Here is a 23,584-nt window from a genome sequence, read left to right on the forward strand (position 1 = left end):
TGCACACATTCAATATCCATTGCCATGATCAATGGCAGAAGCAAGGAACAAAATTAGATACTTGATTGATTATGTTTTCCTGGGGGCTGGCTCGCTCTGCGTTCACGTTTAGACCCTCTCTCCGCACGGTCCACTCCTATTTCTCCGTCCTCTTATACCTCATTGGATGAATGGAGGTTGTTTTCGCCTTTCGATTGGCTGAGGCGCACTTCACTCAACTAGGGCTCAGTTTATTTACAGTGTGTGCTGAGGTTGAACGGTATTCTGCTGTAGGGCTGCAACAACTGACAATTGAGCACTTTACCCTCATGAAACAAAGCGAGAACGGAAACCTCAATTTAAATATACCTGAAACACAGGATCGCAGGAAGACACATTATGAGGCACGCAACTGCAGCAACAGAAACCATGGACAATAATTCATTTACAGTAACATACTTATATAAAATATGCGCTCATTGTGAACGGCTAAGCAAAAAGGTAAGAGAAAAGGAAAATAAATGTCAAATGCTTTTGACAGTGAATGCATGTTTTTAAAACTCCGTGCACCGTAGTTGTGGAATTTTAGAGTGTTAATTTGTGACAAGTTCATGTCCCTTTGGACACTTTGTTTTGTGGCTGCGAGCGAAGGAACTGCAGTGCAGTCTTTTCTTTTGTGTCCGACCTTGTTTACGCGTTTGAAGAGTTAGCGTTGCTTGTCAATGCTTTACATTTCTTCTCTTGCTTTGTCGTCATATTGTCAACTCTTCTATTTCGTATATGCTCTTAGCAAAATGTTTTGCTTGGTGTCTTTGAATGCAAGACCGTCGCTATCGATTAATCTTTGGCCCCGAGTTCTTCCAAGACTAGGTCATTCATTCTACCACTTCATTGCTCTGCGCAGAGGGACAGGAGCTATCTATGGAGCCCACAGGGAACATATGATCAGCGACTTCTTAAGTTGGCTGTTTTTAATGTTTTAATGAGATATCAATCGTGTCTTGAATGTGTTCCTTTTAATAACATTTGACAATGCAAACCTTTCCGAATAATTGTGTCAAATAACGTATCAATTAGGGTATTAAATGTGTTTCAACCTCAAGTGGTTAAATAGCAGCCGCACGCATGATACATTGTATCTATCAAGTGTTTGATTTGTGTGTTTTGACACTTGTCGCATTTCTAGAGACTACTGTTATGGCAGCTTGCTACAGCGAAATTGTGAACAAAATGAGTTGGATTTCTCTTTTGCACAGGCTGTGCATGCAATTCTCCAACCTGACTGTAGAGCGAATATGTGATCTAGTGGAGAGAGTGAGAGATGTCTTGCAGAAGGACGTACAATATTACAGTCAGGGCTCGCAGCCAAAATGGTACTAAAAACAGCATTTAGGGTTTTCGCATGATGTTGCATTTGGTTCTTGCAGAACAATGTGTTTCTGTACTCTTAACTTGCAGGACTTAGGAGTTCGGATCCCAGGACCACTGGGAAATGGACCAAGTAGATTTATCCCTGAAAAAGAGGTAAGGAGAACAACTTAATTTACACCACAGGATTTTCTATACTTGTGAAAATGATTACACCTTTTAACTTACCAATACAATATGGCAGTGCCATATTATATCAATATGTGATTGAGAGTAAAAATGTATTCACTGGCTCTGTGGCACCAGATACTTCAAGTCAGTAAAGTAGATCTGAGGGCGCAATCGATATTTGAGGACGCATTTGCTGCACTGGGTCGTCTTGACAACATCTCCTTGGTGATGGGCTTCCACCCACAGTACCTGGAGAGTTTCCTGAGAACACAGCACTACCTGCTGCAGATGGATGGGCCCTTATCCCTGCACTACCGCCACTACATAGGCATCATGGTGAGGCCCCTTAAGCCCTACTCTAAACTCTGCAGTGGCTTTACTATGGTAGTGTAGAGACACTTGGACAGTCTCGTAACTCTCTCCTTCCCTCCCAGGCTGCGGCCAGACACCAGTGCTCCTACCTGGTCAACCTCCACGTCAACGACTTCCTCCAGGTGGGAGGGGACCCCAAGTGGCTGAATGGCCTGGACGGAGCCCCACAGAAGCTGCAGGCTCTTGGGGAGCTCAACAAGATCCTGGCCCACCGGCCCTGGCTTCTTACCAAGGCACACATTGAGGTAGGAAGCTGGGGCTGGACCTGTGACACAAACACACACACACAGGACTGGACAAAGGGACAGGTTAGGGTTATGTAACAGACTGAGATCATGGGTGGCGGCACACCAGAGTTATGCGGCTGTTACTTGGCAGGGTTAGTTATATGAAAGCGGGAGGAATGGGCAGAGATGAAATGGAAGGTATGGGAAGAAAACAAATGGAAGGGTTGAAATTGAGAGACAGGAAAATAAGATTCCATTCAAAGGAAACCACTGATTGACTGACACTTCAACTCTCTATTCTCCCCAGCACCTGCTGAAGGCTGAAGAACACAGCTGGTCCCTGGCTGAGCTGATCCATGCTGTGGTGCTCCTCACACACTACCACTCCCTGGCATCCTTTACCTTTGGCTGTGGCATCACCCCTGAGATCCACAGTGATGGTGGGCACACCTTGAGACCTCTCTCCCTCAGCCAGTACTGTGTCTGCGACATCGCCAATGGCAATGGGCACGGCAACGACCTGGAGGAAAGGAGAAGCAGCCATCAGGTGCGAGGAAGGAGGATGGTGTATTTGTGTGTGAGAAAGTGAAGCTGAGGGTTTGGCAGTTACTGGCTTTGACAAAGATGTGGTTGTGAGTTGAGTGGCTCTTGTGGTTGTGGTCACCCTATGTATGACCCATGCCCTGACCAGAATGTGTTTGTGGGCCTGTCTAGGTGTCTGGTGAGGTGGAGGTGCTGATGGAGAGAATGAAGCAGTTGCAGGAGTGTCGTGATGAAGAAGAAGCCAGTCAGGAGGAGATGGCCAAACGCTTCGAGAGGGAGAAAACTGAGAGCATGCTGGTGGCCACGGCAGAGGAAGAGGAGTGTGTGCAGTCAAGAGACGTATCCAGGCACTTTGAAGACCCCAGCTACGGCTACAAGAACTTTTCCAGGAGAGGAGAACATGTACCCACCTTCAGAGTGCAGGTATATAACGCTCACACATACAACTTCACTTACGGAGAAACAGGGAGGGATGGAGAGAAAGTGAAGCGTGTTTTCAATAGCTTCAAGTGCAACATTTTCTAAATGTAATCTATCTGATTGACCAATTGATATCCAGACATTGTGATTAGCACTTTGCCTTCCTCTTTTCTCCTCTCTCTTCTGCAGGACTACAGTTGGGAGGACCACGGCTACTCCCTGGTGAACCGTCTGTACCCTGATGTTGGTCAGCTGCTGGATGAGAAGTTCCAGATGGCCTACAACCTGACCTACAACACCATGGCCATGCACAAAGATGTGGACACCACCATGCTGCGCAGGGCTATCTGGAACTACATCCACTGCATGTTCGGCATCAGGTACGCCACTCACTGGCACAATACGAATACAAATTAATTTATTCCAAGATGACATATGCTAGATTCAATGAAAACATTAATATTAGCACGTTTTAATACATTGACAAAGTGCATTCATTTTGGACAGTAATATACTTTAGTAAAGAAATAACTGTATTCATCAGTAGCTGTAACAATCTCCCTCTGCGTGTCTCAGGTATGATGACTATGACTACGGGGAGATTAACCAGCTGTTGGACCGCAGCTTTAAGGTCTACATTAAGACCATGGTGTGCAGCCCGGAAAAAAACACCAAACGAATGTATGAGAGCTTCTGGAGGCAGTTCCAGCACTCCGAGAAGGTGAAGGAATAACTTATTTTACTTATTTGTCCGTGGGTTTGTTTCATTTTTTTTAGCATTTAAAGTTTATAGGTTTCTCATAGCGCTTGATCTGAGTGACTGGAGCAGTGTTGTAATGCTTCCTTTCCCTTTCCCAGGTCCACGTAAATCTGCTTCTTATGGAAGCGCGCATGCAGGCAGAACTGCTCTACGCTCTGAGAGCGATCACCTGCTACATGACATGAAGTGCTTTTGGCGTTTATCGTTGTATTTTACTGTCGTTGTTGCTCTCGTTGGACACCTTTTAAAATAAATTTAAAAAACCAATTGGGGGGGGGGGCAGAAAGGAGCTCCGCTCGTCCTTGTGATGGATGGAACAAAATAGAGAATGGTGGGGGAGAGCAAAAGAAATAACTGCAAAAAATAATAATCTGAACCCATTTTTGGAAAGATGAGCTTTGTTGGTCCTCTTTGCCGGCATTGCCAAAACTCACCATGAGGGGGCAGCCTAGAGCAGACTCCCTCTGGCATGAGTGTGTGGCCAACCTTCCAGTATTCCAATACATATCAGTGGATGATGTCACTGAAATCTCCTTAGTGTGAAAAACCCACAGCAATTCTCCAGAAAGAAGAGCAGTACACCAGTCTACACTCAATGTAATCATAGTTCTTTTTTGTGGGGGGTTGTATTAAGAGAAGTTATCATGGGGTTGATGTTATTTCTGTAACTGGAGGTTATGAAATCATAATTTGGGCTGGGGGGTAGTGTGCCTGATTTGTAATATCAGTGTTCAGAAGTGCTGCCTGATACTGCTGCTCATGTAAGCATGGGGTCATATTGACCCCCACACCCTAACCATCAAACTGTTTGTGTAAGCTAACCCAAGGAGTGTGTGTGAGAACGGAAAGGTGTTGGAAAAGCTTAAAAAAAAAAAAACATTGTCTGAGACCTATTCAGTTTGACTGCAAGTATGAGAGGCTCTCTGTGACAAGTATTGTGTGTGTGTGTGTGTTTTATAAAAAAATGTTGGGATTTCAAGTGTTTAAACAAAAGGGCAAGGCACTCTTGTGACTGTTAAATCGATCTGTTTTGTTTCTGGTAGAAGCTTTGTCCTGTAAGGAAAAAAAGACAAGCTAAAAATAATATTTAAAAAAAAAACAGGTCTTCTAGTGGATTGACTTCTGGTTGTCATAAAGATTACGTCACCTGTCTGTCTTCCACATTCACCCTTTGACCCTCCCTTTGACCCTGGCCTGGTCATCCTAACACCTTCAAAGCTTTGGATTGTGAGTTTTACCAGTACATACCTCTTCTGTTTTCTCTAGCACATTAAGTGCTCTTTGGCAAGCAGAATGACTCTTCATTTCTCTGGGTCGCTTGGCTTCCATTCGTAGGGAGCCCGGTTGGTCCTAACTGGACCGACTGTGGTTGACGCAGTCGGTCATAGCGGAGCTTGTTTCCTCTGTGGAAGCCTAACCAGTGCAAAAGCAGCTCTTTTAAAAACATTTTTTTTTTTAAAAGACGATGGCAGACCCATCCACTGTTTTTATTTCTGTTGACTGAAAACAAGTAAAGTACTGCATTCTTCTGAGGGTGGGTTGAGACAGTTGATCGTTTGATAAGATGATTATGGAATGGTACATTATTTGGAGGTGGTTGTGGTAGGAAGTCGAGGTTTCATACTTGACTGTCAGACACTTTTTATTAAAGAAATTAAATATAATTTTATTTTCTAGTTTTCTCCCTAAAACTGTTTTTGCTGCATCAAAATGTTCACTCATTACATAACACAGGTACATTTGGACTCATTCATGCAACAAACCCACCAAATTGTAGTCACAGCACATGTCCATTGTTCAGCTTGCAGATAATGCATCTGCTCTCCCATCAATTAGTTTCCAATGATATAGGAAAACATTTGGCTATTAGATACATTTTGCACACTTTAATGCAATAGTGGCTCTCACACAATGAACTGTTTCGCACAACAGCGTAAGACTTAGGTGTATATGAGTCCAAATCCTAGCAGTGTTTCAGTTTCCTGTGTTGAGTCGGTCCTCCCATTCACACTACACTGAACTGTGGTTTGCTTGTGTTAATGTTACGACCCAAACAGAACCACAAATGGTCCTTCCTTGTCCATGTGTGGTCGAGTCAGAGTTGGACGTTACTCCCACAACTGTTGTGCTAAAACATTTGAACTTGTCTGTAATGTGCAATGAGATGAGGGGACATTCCCTCTAGAATCACCCTTTGAGCTTTGTTCTGCTCATTTCTGTCCTCACTGGAAAAACTCCCTGGCATGACTGGCTATAGACTGAAATCTTTGGGATTTTTTTTCCATTAAGGACAGAGGGTGACTTGGTCCATTCAATCACCAGCAGTATGTCTCTACTGAACTGTCTCTATTTTTGACTGACTAATTTCCCTATGACAATCTGAAAAAGGATGAGACTAAACAAATGATGCTCTTAACACCATGATCAGCCAGCTAGCTAGCTGTTTCATATCAACCCAGACAAACATCTATCATGTGGAGAACAATGTTTGTCATTGAATATGCCTAATGAAATGCTATTGGGTTGTCTTGTGTGATGTCACTGAACGCTTTAATTTTGTATAGTAGGACAAGGAAGTGGGGAACTGAGGTTTGTTTTTACAGAAGTGCCGTTTTTTTTCTTCCTTAATGTGATTTGAAAACGCTGTCACTTTGCAGCAGCACTGCCTGGTCCATATTTGTGTAACAATAAAGGCTTTGAGGAGCATGTTTACAATACTTTTCTGTTTTGTTGTTTGTGTACAGCGGTTCATAGATTTAGGGCTCTATTCGATCAGATCCACTTTAGCTGACATCCTCATATTATTTTATTCAACTGAGAGCTGTTAATTTCAAAGTGCGGTAATGCAACATTTAAAAAAATGGGAGACACGAGAGCATAGCGGTTGTTTTGGCAGTGTCGGAGGTGAAACTGCGTTAGAGCTGTCAAATCCACAAGCGTCTCCTGGAATTATACCTGAAGTGGACTTTGCCATTAGCTACACGGAGTCGACTTAAGAGAAATCCCATGCAGCCTTGTAAATATAAAGTTCAAAAACTGGAATGTGGGATATAAATCCTCTTTTAATTTAATCAATTTATGCGTCATTAGTTCTATATAGCCTATACTTTCTTGTTCTGAACTTCTAACGGGTGTGGCTTCGCAACATTGATCAGGAGCAGCTGCTCACAGATTTGACAACTCCAACGCAGTTTCACCTCCGACACCGCAAAAACATCAGCTACGTGGGTGTCGGATATCGCCGGTTAACGCTTGATCTGATTAAATCTAGGCCTAACAATGTCTTAACCAGCTATAAGGAGAAACATTTACTTTTTATCACCACAGAGACAAATTACAATTCTACTCGTATGTTAACAAAAGTAGCTTATGACAAAATCACAACCATTTTACAGTATACATAAGACAACCTCAAAATTATAATTTATGTTATTTAAAGTGTAAACAGTTTGTCATACATGTCAGGTAGACATTCAGTAGGTCATAGGTATGGGCATGGAGTTTTTCATGATTATGTGACTTAACCAGGAAAAAATCTAGACCTATAGCCTATAACTAAATACTTATTCATAGAATTAGTGAGAGGGGTAGTAGCTGAAGAGTGGTAGTAGCATAGAGTGACTTTAGAGAGGTGTCAGTATAGCAAGGCACAACAAGGAGAAAGGAGAGGACATTGCAAAGAGGTCACACTAGGGAGTGAGACATGGTGCATCTCAAATGGCACCTTATTCGTTATATAGTGCACTACTTTAGACCAGAGTCTATGGACCCTGGTCAAAATCAGTGCACTATATAGGTAACAGGGCGCCATTCGTGACAACCAGAGTAAGAAGATAGTCATGTTAGTCAGTCTGAGTCTGGATCCTGTCCCTCAGCCTCTTAGCCACAGGCAGGAACTCCAACTCCCAGCATAATCGGTGGAAGTCCCTCATGTCGTCACCAGAGGTCCACTGCAGCGCGTCCTCCTCGTCTGAGAGATAGAAAGAGCTTAATCAAAATGCTTCAACATAAAAAAAAAAAAACTGAACAAAGTATCTGTTTACAGAAGCATAGAAACACTAAAGATGGTTATTCAAGACACTTTCGGTAAATCATTACAGTAGTAGTGTGGTATCCTTACTTAGGTATGGTGTTAGGACCTCTAGCAGTGCCTCTCTTTCCTGGTTGTTCATTGTGGATGGGGCGCCTGTCTCCATCCCCCCCTCCTCAGTGAGGTTCCACAGGGTCTGACACACCAGGCCAGCCAGCTGCCAGTCCACTGGCCCAAAGTCCCTCAGACAGTCTGCCAGCCTGCACACACGCACATATACGTGACTGGGTGAGACTTAAGTCACATGATCCTTAAGTGCAGCTGGTCCTAAAGGTTGGCCCCTGCTACTGTAGTAAGGCTCTTCGGCTAAAGATGACTGAGTCTTGAGCTTAGCACTCTACAACTGATATACAGTACCAGTCAAAAGTTTGGACACACCCACTCGTTTTTCTTTATTTTTACTATTCTCTACATTGTAGAATAATAGTGAAGACATCAAAACTATGAAATCATGTAGTAACCAAAAAAAAGTGTTAAACAAATCAAAATATATTTTATATTTGAGATTCTTCAAAGTAGACACCCTTTGCCTTGATGACAGCTTTGCACACTCTTGTGTCTTAAAAGTTAATTTGTAGAATTTCTTTCCTTCTTGATGCATTTGAGCAAATTAGTTGTGTTGTGACAAAGTAGTATACAGAAGATGGTCTTTTACCAAATATGGCTAAGTCCATATTATGGCAAGAACAGCTCAAATAAGCAAAGAGAAATGACAGTCCATTACTTTAAGACATGAAGGTCAGCCAATCAGGAACATTTCAAAAACTAAAGTTTAAAGTTTCCTCAAGCGGTCACAAAAACCATCAAGCGCTATGATGAAACTGACTCTCATGAGGACCGCCACAGGAAAGGAAAACCTAAAGTTACCTCTACTGCAGAGGATAAGTTCATTAGAGTTACCATCCTCAGAAATCGTCAATTAACTACATCTCAGATTGCAGTCCAAATAAATGCTTCACAGAGTTGAAGTAACAGACACATCTCAACATCAACTGTTCAGAGGAGACTGCGTGAATCAGGCCTTCATGGTCGAATTGCTGCAAAGAAACCACTACTAAAGGACACCAATAAGATAGAGAGTCTTGCTTGGGCCAAGACACACAAGCAGTGGACTTTAGATCAGTGGAAATCTGTCCTTTGGTCTGAGTCCAAATTTGAGATTTTTGGTTCCAACCGAGTCTTTGTGAAATGCAGAGTAGGTGAACGGATGATCTCCCCATGTGTGGTTCCCACCGTGAAGCAGGTGGTGTGATGGTGTGGGGATGCTTTGCTGGTGACACTGTCTTGTAATTTATTTAGAATTCAATGCACACTTAACCAGCATCGCTTCCACAGCAATCTGCATCGATACGCCATCCCATCTGGTTTGCATTTAGTGGGACTATCATTTGTTTTTCAACAGGACCCAAAATATACCTCCAGGCTATATAAGGGCTATTTGACCAAGAAGGGGAGTGATGGAGTGCTGCATCAGATGACCTGGCCTCCACAATCACCTGACCTCAACCCAATTGAGATGATTTGGGATGAGTTGGATCACATAGTGAAGGAAAAGCAGCCAACGAGTTCTCAGCATATGTGGGAATTCCTTCAAGACTGTTGGAAAAACATTCCAGGTGACTACCTCATGAAGCTGGTTGAGAGAATGCCAAGAATGTGAAAAGCTGTCATCAAGGCCAAGGTTGGCTACTTTGAAGAATCTCATATATAAAATACATTTTGATTTGTTTAACACTTATTTGGTTACTACATGATTATTTCATGGTTTTGCTGTCTTTCACTATTATTATACAACGTAGAAAATAGCAAAAATAAAGAAAAACCCTTGAATGAATAGGTGTGTCCACACTAGGGTTGCACATGTTGGGGAATATTCAGAGGTGGAAACTTTCCGTGGGAATTAACAGGAATATATGGTAATTAACGGAAATACAGTTGAAGTCGGAAGTTAACATTAATTAGTTTTAATGACTCCAAACTAAGTGTTTCAACCACTCCACAAATGTCTTGTTAACAAACTATAGTTTTGGCAAGTTGGTTAGGACATCTACTTTGTGCATGACACAAGTCATTTTCCCAACAATTGTTTACAGACAGATTATTTCACTGTATCATATTTCCAGTGGGTCAGAAGTTTAGATACAGTAAATTGACAGTGCCTTTAAACAGATTGGAAAATTCCAGAATATGATGTCATGGATTTAGAAGCTTCTGATAGATGATTTCAATTAGACTGAGGCAATTGGAGGTGTACCTGTGGATGTATTGGTGCATCTCAAAGGGAGTCCACTGAGTCATTTCCGGTCACGACTTGCAGACTTGTTTTTGAGTTGCTGTGCGTTTTGTTGCCAACCTGTTTTGCTACCTGACAAATTTACGGTTTTTACTTTTTAATTACCGTTTATATTTTTGTTTTTTCCTACCCAACTTTTTCACTCCGGACGCTTTATCTGGACACGGTTCGTCAGGACCTCCAACAGCCGAAGCTAAGTAGTAACATTAACATGATGCCTTATAATTGCAGTCGCTGTACTCGCCTTACGGCGAGGATAGCTGTGCTACAAGCCCAGCTTCAGACGCAATCGCTAGGCAAGGGTAATTTCAGTGTAGGAAAGGATGAAACCGCGTCTGTGCCACCAGTAAGTACAGATAGTAGTATAAATCCCCTGGCACAGTCCCCGCAGCCGGACAACTTTCTCACGGTTTCTGGAAGGAAATGCTGTAGGAACGCTCAACCGGTGTCGCTCATTCAGCCGACAGAAACTTTCAACCGGTTTTCCCCATTAAGCAGCGGGTCGGAGTCAGAGGCCGAGTCTTCTCTGGTCTCTCCTCCTCCCGTTACGGGGTCTGAGACGCCGAAGCTTCCCACCATTAGCTCTGACAAATTGAAAACTCTAGTCATTGGCGACTCCATTACCCGCAGTATTAGACTTAAAACGAATCATCCAGCGATCATACACTGTTTACCGGGGGGCAGGGCTACCGACGTTAAGGCTAATCTGAAGATGGTGCTGGCTAAAGCTAAAACTGGCGAGTGTAGAGAGTATAGAGATATTGTTATCCAAGTCAGCACCAACGATGTTAGGATGAAACAGTCAGAGATCACCAAGCGCAACATAGCTTCTGCGTGTAAATCAGCTAGAAAGATGTGTCGGCATCGAGTAATTGTCTCTGGCCCCCTCCCAGTTAGGGGGAGTGATGAGCTCTACAGCAGAGTCTCACAACTCAATCGCTGGTTGAAAACTGTTTTCTGCCCCTCCCAAAAGATAGAATTTGTAGATAATTGGCCCTCTTTCTGGGACTCACCCACAAACAGGACCAAGCCTGACCTGCTGAGGAGTGACGGACTCCATCCTAGCTGGAGGGGTGCTCTCATTTTATCTACCAACATAGACAGGGCTCTAACTCCTCTAGCTCCACAATGAAATAGGGTGCAGGCCAGGCAGCAGGCTGTTAGCCAGCCTGCCAGCATAGTGGAGTCTGCCACTAGCACAGTCAGTGTAGTCAGCTCAGCTATCACCATTGAGACCGTGTCTGTGCCTCGACCTGGGTTGGGCAAAACTAAACATGGCGGTGTTCGCCTTAGCAATCTCACTAGGATAAAGACCACCTCCATTCCTGTCATTATTGAAAGAGATCATGATACCTCACATCTCAAAATAGGGCTACTTAATGTTAGATCCCTTACTTCAAAGGCAATTATAGTCAATGAACTAATCACTGATCATAATCTTGATGTGATTGGCCTGACTGAAACATGGCTTAAGCCTGATGAATTTACTGTGTTAAATGAGGCCTCACCTCCTGGCTACACTAGTGACCATTTCCCCCGTGCATCCCGCAAAGGCGGAGGTGTTGCTAACATTTACGATAGCAAATTTCAATTTACAAAAAAAAAAATGACGTTTTCGTCTTTTGAGCTTCTAGTCATGAAATCTATGCAGCCTACTCAATCACTTTTTATAGCTACTGTTTACAGGCCTCCTGGGCCATATACAGCGTTCCTCACTGAGTTCCCTGAATTCCTATCGGACCTTGTAGTCATAGCGGATAATATTCTAATCTTTGGTGACTTTAATATTCACATGGAAAAGTCCACAGACCCACTCCAAAAGGCTTTCGGAGCCATCATCGACTCAGTGGGTTTTGTCCAACATGTCTCTGGACCCACTCACTGTCACAGTCATACGCTGGACCTAGTTTTGTCCCATGGAATAAATGTTGTGGATCTTAATGTTTTTCCTCATAATCCTGGACTATCGGACCACCATTTTATTACGTTTGCAATTGCAACAAATAATCTGCTCAGACCCCAACCAAGGATCATCAAAAGTCGTGCTATAAATTCACAGACACACAAAGATTCCTTGATGTCCTTCCAGATTCCCTCTGTCTACCCAAGGACGCCAGAGGACAAAAATCAGTTAACCACCTAACTGAGGAACTCAACTTAACCTTGCGCAATACCCTAGATGCAGTTGCACCCCTAAAAACTAAAAACATTTCTCATAAGAAACTAGCTCCCTGGTACACAGAAAATACCCGAGCTCTGAAGCAAGCTTCCAGAAAATTGGAACGGAAATGGCGCCACACCAAACTGGAAGTCTTCCGACTAGCTTGGAAAGACAGTACTGTGCAGTACCGAAGAGCCCTTACTGCTGCTCGATCATCCTATTTTTCTAACTTAATTGAGGAAAATAAGAACAATCCGAAATTCCTTTTTGATACTGTCGCAAAGCTAACTAAAAAGCAGCATTCCCCAAGAGAGGATGACTTTCACTTTAGCAGTGATAAATTCATGAACTTCTTTGAGGAAAAGATTATGATTATTAGAAAGCAAATTACGGACTCCTCCTTAAATCTGCGTATTCCTTCAAAGCTCAGTTGTCCTGAGTCTGCACAACTCTGCCAGGACCTAGGATCAAGAGAGACGCTCAAGTGTTTTAGTACTATATCTCTTGACACAATGATGAAAATAATCATGGCCTCTAAACCTTCAAGCTGCATACTGGACCCTATTCCAACTACACTACTGAAAGAGCTGCTTCCTGTGCTTGGCCCTCCTATGTTGAACATAATAAACGGCTCTCTATCCACCGGATGTGTACCAAACTCACTAAAAGTGGCAGTAATAAAGCCTCTCTTGAAAAAGCCAAACCTTGACCCAGAAAATATAAAAAACTATCGGCCTATATCGAATCTTCCATTCCTCTCAAAAATTTTAGAAAAGGCTGTTGCGCAACAACTCACTGCCTTCCTGAAGACAAACAATGTATACGAAATGCTTCAGTCTGGTTTTAGACCCCATCATAGCACTGAGACGGCACTTGTGAAGGTGGTAAATGACATTTTAATGGCATCGGACCGAGGCTCTGCATCTGTCCTCGTGCTCCTAGACCTTAGTGCTGCTTTTGATACCATCAATCACCACATTCTTTTGGAGAGATTGGAAACCCAAATTGGTCTACACGGACAAGTTCTGGCCTGGTTTAGATCTTATCTGTCGGAAAGATATCAGTTTGTCTCTGTGAATGGTTTGTCCTCTGACAAATCAACTGTAAATTTCGGTGTTCCTCAAGGTTCCGTTTTAGGACCACTATTGTTTTCACTATATATTTTACCTCTTGGGGATGTCATTCGAAAACATAATGTTAACTTTCACTGCTATGCGGATGACACACAGCTGTACATTTCAATTAAACATGGTGAAGCCCCAAAATTGCCCTTGCTAGAAGAATGTGTTTCAGACATAAGGAAGTGGATGGCTGCAAACTTTCTACTTTTAAACTCGGACAAAACAGAGATGCTTGTTCTAGGTCCCAAGAAACAAAGAGATCTTCTGTTGAATCTGACAATTAATCTTAATGGTTGTACAGTCGTCTCAAATAAAACTGTGAAGGACCTCGGCATTACTCTGGACCCTGATCTCTCTTTTGAAGAACATATCAAGACCATTTCAAGGACAGCTTTTTTCCATCTACGTAACATTGCAAAAATCAGAAACTTTCTGTCCAAAAATGATGCAGAAAAATTAATCCATGCTTTTGTCACTTCCAGGTTAGACTACTGCAATGCTCTACTTTCCGGCTACCCGGATAAAGCACTAAATAAACTTCAGTTAGTGCTAAATACGGCTGCTAGAATCCTGACTAGAACCAAAAAATTTGATCATATTACTCCAGTGCTAGCCTCTCTACACTGGCTTCCTGTCAAAGCAAGGGCTGATTTCAAGGTTTTACTGCTAACCTACAAAGCATTACATGGGCTTGCTCCTACCTATCTCTCTGATTTGGTCCTGCCGTACATACCTACACGTACGCTACGGTCACAAGACGCAGGCCTCCTAATTGTCCCTAGAATTTTTAAGCAAACAGCTGGAGGCAGGGCTTTCTCCTATAGAGCTCCATTTTTATGGAACGGTCTGCCTACCCATGTCAGAGACGCAAACTCGGTCTCAACCTTTAAGTCTCTACTGAAGACTCATCTCTTCAGTGGGTCATATGATTGAGTGTAGTCTGGCCCAGGAGTGGGAGGGTGAACGGAAAGGCTCTGGAGCAACGAACCGCCCTTGCTGTCTCTGCCTGGCCGGTTCCCCTCTTTCCACTGGGATTCTCTGCCTCTAACCCTATTACAGGGGCTGAGTCACTGGCTTTACTGGGGCTCTCTCATGCCGTCCCTGGAGGGGGTGCGTCACCTGAGTGGGTTGAGTCACTGATGTGGTCATCCTGTCTGGGTTGGCGCCCCCCCCCCCCTTGGGTTGTGCCGTGGCGGAGGTCTTTGTGGGCTATACTCAGCCTTGTCTCAGGATGGTAAGTTGGTGGTTGAAGATATCCCTCTAGTGTTGTGGGGGCTGTGCTTTGGCAAAGTGGGTGGGGTTATATCCTTCCTGTTTGGCCCTGTCCGGGGGTGTCCTCGGATGGGGCCACAGTGTCTCCTGACCCCTCCTGTCTCAGCCTCCAGTATTTATGCTGCAGTAGTTTATGTGTCGGGGGGCTAGGGTCAGTTTGTTATATCTGGAGTACTTCTCCTGTCCTATTCGGTGTCCTGTGTGAATCTAAGTGTGCGTTCTCTAATTCTCTCCTTCTCTCTTTCTCTCTCTCGGAGGACCTGAGCCCTAGGACCATGCCCCAGGACTACCTGACATGATGACTCCTTGCTGTCCCCAGTCCACCTGGCTGTGCTGCTGCTCCAGTTTCAACTGTTCTGCCTTATTATTATTCGACCATGCTGGTCATTTATGAACATTTGAACATCTTGGCCATGTTCTGTTATAATCTCCACCCGGCACAGCCAGAAGAGGACTGGCCATCCCACATATGCTCTCTCTAATTCTCTCTTTCTTTCTCTCTCTCGGAGGACCTGAGCTATAGGACCATGCCCCAGGAATACCTGACATGATGACTCCTTGCTGTCCCCAGTCCACCTGGCTGTGCTGCTGCTCCAGTTTCAACTGTTCTGCCTTATTATTATTCGACCATGCTGGTCATTTATGAACATTTGAACATCTTGGCCATGTTCTGTTATAATCTCCACCCGGCACAGCCAGAAGAGGACTGGCCATCCCACATATGCTCTCTCTAATTCTCTCTTTCTTTCTCTCTCTCGGAGGACCTGAGCCATAGGACCATGCCCCAGGAATACCTGACATGATGACTCCTTGCTGTCCCCAGTCCACCTGACTGTGCTGCTGCTCCAGTTTCAACTATTCTGCCTTATTATTATTCGACCATGCTGGTCATTTATGAACATTTGAACATCTTGACCATGTTTTGTTATAATCTCCACAGCCAGAAGAGGACTGGCCACCCCACATAGCCTGGTTCCTCTCTAGGTTTCTTCCTAGGTTTTGGCCTTTCTAGGGAGTTTTTCCTAGCCACCGTGCTTCTACACCTGCATTGCTTGCTGTTTGGGGTTTTAGGCTGGGTTTCTGTACAGCACTTTGAGATATCAGCTGATGTACGAAGGGCTATATAAATAAATTTGATTTGATTTGATTGCAAGGCCTACCTTCAAACTCAGTGCCTCTTTGCTTGACATCATGGGAAAATCAAAAGAAATCAGCAAAGACCTCAGGAAAAAAAATGTAGACCTCCACAAGTCTGGTTCATCCTTGGGAGCAATTTCCCGAACATCTGAAGGTACCACATTCATCTGTACAAACAATAGTACACAAGTATAAACACCAAGGGACCACGCAGCCATCATACCGCTCAGGAAGGAGACCGTCTTTGGTGCGAAAAGTGCAATCAATCCCAGAACAACAGCAAAGGACCTTGTGAAGATGCTGGAGGAAACAGGTACAAAAGCATCTATACAGTATCCACAGTAAAACGAGTCCTATACCGACATAACCTGAAAGGCCGCTCAGCAAGGAAGAAGCCACTGCTCCAAAACCGCCATAAAAAAGCCAGACTACGGTTTGCAACTGCACATGGGGACAAAGATCGTACTTTTTGGAGAAATGTCCTCTGGTCTGGTGAAACAAAAATAGAACTGTTAGGCCATAATGACTTTTGTTATGTTTGGAGGAAAAAGAGGTAGGCTTGCAAGCCAAAGAACACCATCCCTACCGTGAAGCACGGGGCGCCAGCATCATGTTGTGGGGGTGCTTTGCTGCAGGAGGGACTGGTGCACTTCACAAAATAGATGGCTCATGAGGAGGTAAAATTACATGGATATATTGAAGCAACAACTCAAGACATCAGTCAGGAAGTTAACTTGTCTGGTACAAGTGGGACGCTACCTCGACAACAGCCAGTGAAATTGCAGAGCGCCAAATTCAAAACAGAAATCCCATAATTAAAATTCCTCAAACATACAAGTATTATCCACCATTTTAAAGATAAACTTCTTGTTAATCCAACCACAGTGTCCGATTTCAAAAGGCTTTACTGCGAAAGCACACCATGCGATTATGTTAGGTCAGCACCTAAAAAAAAGCACCTCACAAAAAGCAGAAAGAGATAAAATGAATCACTAACCTTTGATGATCTTCATCAGATGGCACTCATAGGACTTCATGTTACACAATACATATGTTTTGTTCGATAAAGTTCATATTTATATCCAAAAATCTGTTTACAATGGGGAGTTATGGTCAGAAATGCATTGGCTCAAACAAACATCCGGTGAAAGTGCAGAGAGCGACATCAAATTACAGAAATACTCATCATAAACATTGATAAACAATACAAGTGTTAAACATATGAATAAACATAAACTTCTCCTTAATGCAACCGCTGTGTCAGATTTCAAAAAGGCTTTACGGAGAAAGCACACTTTGCAATTATGTTAGGTCTGCACCTAGCCACAGAAACCCACACAGCCATTTTCCAGCCAAGGAGAGTGTCACAAAAGTCATAAATAGCATTACAATTAATCACTTACCTTTGATGATCTTCATCTGGTGGCACTCCCAGGTCTTCATGTTAGACAATAAATGTTTGTTATGTTCTATAATGTCCCTCTTTATGACCAAATACCTCCTTTTTGGTTGCGCATTTTGTCCAGTAATCCGAATGCTTAATGCGCGTGCACTAAGTCCAGACAAAAAGTTTTTAAAAAGTACAATGTTTAAAATCAATCCTACGGTTGTTTTTGTCATAAAAAATCAATAATATTTTAACCGGACAAAAGCTTCGTCAATAGGAAAGGAGAAACAAGAAAGGCGTGTTCCCGATCAGGCATATGGCTGATGAATGGAAATTTCCACTGGCCACTGATTGAAAGTGCTGTATCTCCCTCATTTTTCAGAGTAAAAGCCTGAAACAATGCCTAAAGACTGGCCACATGTAGAGGAAGCCACTGGGTCCTAAGTCTTTGTATGGTGGATAGGCTTTCAATGGAAAAACAGCCTTTCAAAATAATAGTACTTCCTGGTTGGATTTTCCTCGGGTTTTCGCCTGCCATATCGGTTCTGTTATACTCAGACATTATTTTAACAGTTTTGGAAACTTTAGTGTGTTTTCTATCGACTAATTATATGCATATCCTATCTTCTGGGCCTGAGTAGCAGGCAGTTTAATTTGGGCACGCTTTTCATCCAAAATTCCGAATGCTGCCCCCTACCCTAGTGAAGTTAAAGCTTGGTCGCAAATGGGTCTTCCAAATGGACAATGACCCCAAGCATACTTCCAAAGTTGTGGCAAAATGGCTTAAGGACAACAAAGGTATTGGAGTGGCCATCACAAAGCCCTGACCTCAATCCCATAGAAAATGTCTGGCCAGAACTGAATAAAACGTGTGCGAGCAAGGAGGCCAACAAACCTGACTCAATTACACCAGCTCTGTCAGGAGGAATGGGCCAAAATTCACCCAACTTATTGTGGAAAGCTTGTGGAAGGCTACCCAAAACGTTTGACCCAAGTTAAACAATTTAAAGGCAATGCTACCAAATACTAATTGAGCGTATGTAAACTTCGTACCCACTGGGAAAGTGATGAAAGAAAAAAGCTGAAATAAATCACTCTCTACTATTATTCTGACATTTCACATTCCTAAAATATAGTGGTGATCTTAACTGACCTAAGAAAGGGAAGTTTTACTAGGATTAAAAGTCCGGAATTGTGAAAAACTGAGTTTAAATGTATTTTGCTAAGGTGTATGTACACTTCCGACTTCAACTGTATATGCAAATTAATATTAACCATTTAAATGTACAGTGGCTTGCAAAAGTATTCACCCCTTTGGCATTTTTCCTATTTTGTTGCCTTACGTTGAATTAAAATGGATTTTTGGGGCGTTTGTATCATTTGATTTACACAACATGGTCGCAAATGGGTCTTCCAAATGGACAATGACCCCAAGCATACTTCCAAAATTGTGGCATCACAAAGCCCTGACATTTGATTTACCACTTTGAAGATGCAAAATATTTATTAATTGTGAAACAAAGAAGAAATAACAAAAAAAAAACAGAAAACTTGAGAGTGCATAACTATTCATAACCCCCCGCCCCAAAGTCAATACTGTGTAGAACCACCTTTTGCAGCAATTACAGATGCAAGTCTCTTGGGGTGTGTCTCTATAAGCTTGGCACATCTAGCCACTGGGAGTTTTGCCCATTCTTCAAGGCAAAACTGCTCCAGCTCCTTCAAGTTGGATGGGTTCCACTGGTGTACAGCAAACTTTAAGTCATACCACTTATTTTTTTCTTTAAGCAATGGCTTTTTTTCTGGCCACTCTTATGTAAAGCCCAGCTCTGTAGAGTGTACGGCTTAAAGTGGACCTATGGACAGATACTCCAATCTCCGCTGTGGAGATTTGCAGCTCCTTCAGGGTTATCTTTGGTCTCTTTGTTGCCTCTCTGATTAATGCCCCCCCCTGCCTGGTCCGTGAGTTTTGGTGGGTGGCCCTCTCATGGCAGGTTTGTTGTGGTGCCATATTCTTTACATTTTTTAATCATGGATTTAATGGTGCTCCATGGGATGTTCAAAGTTTCTGATATTTTTTTTAATATCCCAACCCTGATCTGTATTTCTCCACAACTTTGTCTCTGACCTGTTTGGAGAGCTCCTTGGTCTTCATGGTGCCACTTGCTTAGCGGTGTTTCAGACTCTGGGGCCTTTCAGAACAGGACATGCGACAGATCATGTGACACTTAGATTGCACACAGGGGGACTTTATTTAACTTCTGAAGGTAATTGGTTGCACCAGATCCTATTTAGGGGCTTCATAGCAAAGGGGTGAATACATATGCACGTACCACTTCAAAAAATGTTTTTGAATTTTTTTGAAACAAGTAATTTTTTTGTTTCACTTCACCAATATGGACTATTTTGTGTATGTCCATTACATGAAATCTAAATCAAAATTCATTTAAATTACAGGTTGTAATGCAGCAAAATAGGGAATACACCAAGGGGATGAGTACTTTCGCAAGGCACCTTGGATGTTTTTTGCATTAGATATATTTACCATATCATATGGAGACAGAAACATAAACCGTTTACCTTATCATAAGTAGAGATAATCGCAAATGATTAAATCTTTCCAATAGAAATAACTATTTAGTTACAAATTGAACTTTAATTAAGTGAGTTGACTCATCACATGGGATGATTTCACTGAACAACAAAAGAAAGGGAATATTGAATGATCCATCACATCTCCCAAAAACATTTTCAACATACATCTGTAAAATGATTGTCTAGAAACTAAAGCTTTGGTTGTCTTCCTCTCAGGCTTCCATGTCTTCTCCCTGGACCTCCTCAATATCCACCTCTTGAACAGACAGGCCTATTCTTCATTGTCACTTTCCAACCTTGTTTGGGATGGCTCGTTGTCATATAAAATATATTCACCCCACCCAGTATTGTAATCAAAACTTACCAGAAAGGATGTAGTCCTCAGACAGTGTAGTAGTGTGGGCTCAATAGCATCTCATTAGTGTGCAAGATCTTGAGAATCAGCTGTACATGTGATGGAAAGGTGCACTGAACATGTGATGGAAGAATGCACTGTGCATGCAGAAGGTTGTTGCAATTCCATTGAATTGTGTATAGTTTAACCAAAATATGCCACAAGACCTAGAATTGACTTACGTGTAATCCCACAAAAAAAGGTTCACTGTCATAAGCTAACTTTTTTGATGCATTTTAGCAAAATTCCAGGGCTTAACTTCCCATGGAAAATTAACTGGAAAGTTTCCAGCCCTTTGCAACCCTAGTCCACACTTGACTGGTACTATATTATTTATTTTTTTCTCCCCAATTTCGTGATTATGATCTTATCTCGTCGCTGCAACTGCCCAACAGTGTTTCTGTCGAGAGAGCGAGAGGCGAAGGTCAACTGACGACCAAAGTCAGCCTGCAGGCGCCCGGCCCGCTGCAAGGAGTCGCTAGAGCGCAATGAGCCCCCTGGCCAAACCCTCCCCTAACCCAGACGACGACGCTGGGCCAATTGTACACAGCCCTATGGGACTCCCGATCACGGCCGGTAATGACCGAATCGAACCCCAGGCTGGAGTGAAGTCAAAACACCACAATGCAATGCCTGCGCCACTCGGGAGGCTCTTACAACAGATATTCTATCAAATGTTTGCATGTATAAAAATCTCAATAAGCTCAATTAACATAATAAAATAAAAAAAAAAGAGGTTAGTAGATCAAGTAAAGTAGCCTACGCTGTGAGTCTTAAAAGCACCAGGTCTTAATTAACATGTTTTAGCACCATAAAGGTGGTACTGGGGTTAAGAACTAGTAAAATGACCACATACAGTACCTTAATATCATTCCTAGTTCCTGTGTGTGCTCCTTACTTGGTGTGTGCTCCCTCCTGTGTGAGGGTGGTTCTGCTGGGGGGGTTCAGGGCCAGGTTAGTGAGGACCCCACAGGCTGAGAAACATACCTCTGGGCTCTTAGAGTCCAACAGAGTCACCATAAACTGGTGCACTGGGGGAGACAGGGAGAGAAGAGGTTAAGAGGGGTTGGGGTACAACACAGGTGAGGCTTTTGAGTCAGTGTTTATCTGGGAAAAAAGGTTTCTATTTCATGCGTGTGCATTCACAGAATACAATACCTAAAGCACAACCTTTATTTTGTCTAACAGGCGTCAATAGAGCATGACACATATCCCCATTTCACTCCACTGTGTGTGTGTGTACGCATATACACACCGTTGTTTTGTATGATGAAGTCACAAACCTCCCTGGACTGGGTGAGGTTGCCAAACACACACGTGGCCTCCAGCATCCCATCAATACTGGAGCTGAGGAGCAGCTTCAACAACACTAGAGAGAGAGAGGAATGGAGAAAGAGCGGGGGGGATGGAGAGGAATGGAGAAGAGCGGGGGGGAGGGAGAGAGAAAGGGAGTGAGACAGCAAATATAAAAGAGACACCACAGCCACACAAACACTTAGGCCTAGCATACACAAAAACAGCCTCACACACACACAGTGGGGCAAAAAAAGCATTTAGTCAGCCACCAATTGTGCAAGTTCTCCCACTTAAAAAGATGAGAGAGGCCTGTAATTTTCATCATAGGTACACTTCAACTTTGACGGACAAAATGAGAAAAAAAAATCCAGAAAATCACATTGTAGGATTTATTATGAATTTAATTTGCAAATTATGGTGGAAAATAAGTATTTGGTCAATAACAAAAGTTTCTCAATACTTTGTCATTGCCAACAAAGGGTATATAACAGAGGTCAAACGTTTTCTGTAAGTCTTCACAAGGTTTTCACACACTGTTGCTGGTATTTTGGCCCATTCCTCCATGCAGATATCCTCTAGAGCAGTGATGTTTTGGGGCTGTTGCTGGGCAACACAGACTTTCAGCTCCCTCCAAAGATTTTCTATGGGGTTGAGATCTGGAGACTGGCTAGGCCACTCCAGGACCTTGAAATGCTTCTTACGAAGCCACTCCTTTGTTGCCCGGGCGGTGTTGCCCGGGCGACGTTTCATCTCCAATGCCCTTGCTGATGGAAGGAGGTTTTCACTCAAAATCTCACGATACATGGCCCCATTCATTCTTTCCTTTACACGGATCAGTCGTCCTGGTCCCTTTGCAGAAAAACAGCCCCAAAGCATGATGTTTTCACCCCCATGCTTCACAGTTTTTTACCAAAAAGTTATATTTTGGTTTCATCGAACCATATGACATTCTCCCAATCTTCTTCTGGATCATCCAAATGCTCTCTAGCAAACTTCAGACGGGCCTGGACATGTACTGGCTTAAGCAGGGGGACACGTCTGGCACTGCAAGATTCGAGTCCCTGGCGGCGTAGTGTGTTACTGATGGTAGACTTTGGTCCCAGCTCTCTGCAGGTCATTCACTAGGTCCCCCCGTGTGGTTCTGGGATTTTTGACCCCACGGGGTGAGATCTTGCGTGAAGCCCCAGATCGAGGGAGATTATCAGTGGTCTTGTATGTCTACCATTTCCTAATAATTGTTCCCACAGTTGATTTCTTCAAACCAAGCTGCTTACCTTTTGCAGATTCAGTCTTCCCAGCCTGGTGCAGGTCTACAATTTTATTTCTGGTGTCCTTTGACAGCTCTTTGGTCTTGGCCATAGTGGAGTTTGGAGTGTGACTGTTTGAGGTTGTGGACAGGTGTCTTTTATACTGATAACAAGTTCAAACAGGTGCCATTAATACAGGTAACGAGTGGAGGACAGAGGAGCCTCTTAAAGAAGAAGTTACAGGTCTGTGAGAGCCAGAAATCTTGCTTTTTTGTAGGTGACCAAATACTTATTTTCCTCCATAATTTGCAAATAAATTCATTAAAAATCCTTCAATGTGATTTTCTGGATTTTTTTTTCTCATTTTGTCTGTCATAGTTGAAGTGTACCTATGATGAAAATGACAGGCCTCTCTCATCTTTTTAAGTGGAGAACTTGCACAATTGGTGGCTGACTAAATACTTTTTTGCCCCACTGTATATACAGTTGAAGTCAGAAGTTCACTTAGGTTGGAGTCATTAAAACTCATTTTTTCAACCACTCAACAAACTATAGTTTTGGCAAGTAGGTTAGGACATCTACTTTGTGCATGACACAAGTAATTTTTCCAACAACTGTTTACATACAGATTATTTCACTGTATCACAATTCCAGTGGGTAAGAAAGAAGTTTACATACACTAAATTGACTGTGCCTTTAAACAGCTTGGAAAATTTCAGAAAAGATGTCATGGCTTTAGAAGCTTCTGTTA

The 23,584-nt window shown here is 42.9% G+C and overlaps 2 protein-coding genes across 3 annotated transcripts in view; one reads left to right on the forward strand and one right to left on the reverse strand.

Moving 5' to 3' along the window:
- Positions 1-230: 230 nt before the first annotated feature.
- On the forward strand, positions 231-6,557 carry LOC139415392 (sestrin-1-like). Of its 2 annotated transcripts, none has more exons than XM_071163506.1 (9): positions 231-480; positions 1,438-1,503; positions 1,654-1,854; positions 1,953-2,135; positions 2,425-2,664; positions 2,832-3,083; positions 3,270-3,460; positions 3,657-3,801; positions 3,939-6,557. In XM_071163506.1, the coding sequence occupies exons 1-9, from the start codon at positions 379-381 to the stop codon at positions 4,023-4,025; spliced, it is 1,467 nt and encodes a 488-aa protein (XP_071019607.1). In that variant the 5' UTR covers positions 231-378; the 3' UTR covers positions 4,026-6,557. The 2 variants fall into 2 exon arrangements, with proteins under 2 accessions (XP_071019607.1, XP_071019608.1); XM_071163507.1 differs by having other exon boundaries at positions 262-480; positions 1,765-1,854.
- A 702-nt stretch (positions 6,558-7,259) lies between these two features.
- Positions 7,260-23,584, reverse strand: part of LOC139415391 (armadillo repeat-containing protein 2-like) — a 33,607-nt gene continuing 17,282 nt past the window's right edge. Inside the window, exons 15-18 of the mRNA XM_071163505.1 lie at positions 21,546-21,659; positions 21,189-21,321; positions 7,961-8,130; positions 7,260-7,810 (exon numbers count right to left, since the gene is read on the reverse strand). Of these exons, the coding sequence (XP_071019606.1) occupies positions 7,683-7,810; positions 7,961-8,130; positions 21,189-21,321; positions 21,546-21,659 (545 nt within the window). The 3' untranslated portion in view covers positions 7,260-7,682. The remainder of the gene's footprint in view (positions 7,811-7,960; positions 8,131-21,188; positions 21,322-21,545; positions 21,660-23,584) is intronic.

Source organism: Oncorhynchus clarkii, chromosome 8 (genome assembly GCF_045791955.1).
Source record: "Oncorhynchus clarkii lewisi isolate Uvic-CL-2024 chromosome 8, UVic_Ocla_1.0, whole genome shotgun sequence".
Lineage (NCBI taxonomy): Eukaryota > Metazoa > Chordata > Actinopteri > Salmoniformes > Salmonidae > Oncorhynchus > Oncorhynchus clarkii.

Excerpts from the sequence above, each read along its gene's own strand:
- LOC139415392 (XM_071163506.1), top strand. The coding sequence starts at position 379 with ATGAGGCACGCAACTGCAGCAACAGAAACCATGGACAATAATTCATTT. Across the intron at positions 1,504-1,653 it reads GATTTATCCCTGAAAAAGAG|ATACTTCAAGTCAGTAAAGT; the intron begins GTAAGGAGAACA and ends CTGTGGCACCAG. Across the intron at positions 3,802-3,938 it reads AGTTCCAGCACTCCGAGAAG|GTCCACGTAAATCTGCTTCT; the intron begins GTGAAGGAATAA and ends TCCCTTTCCCAG.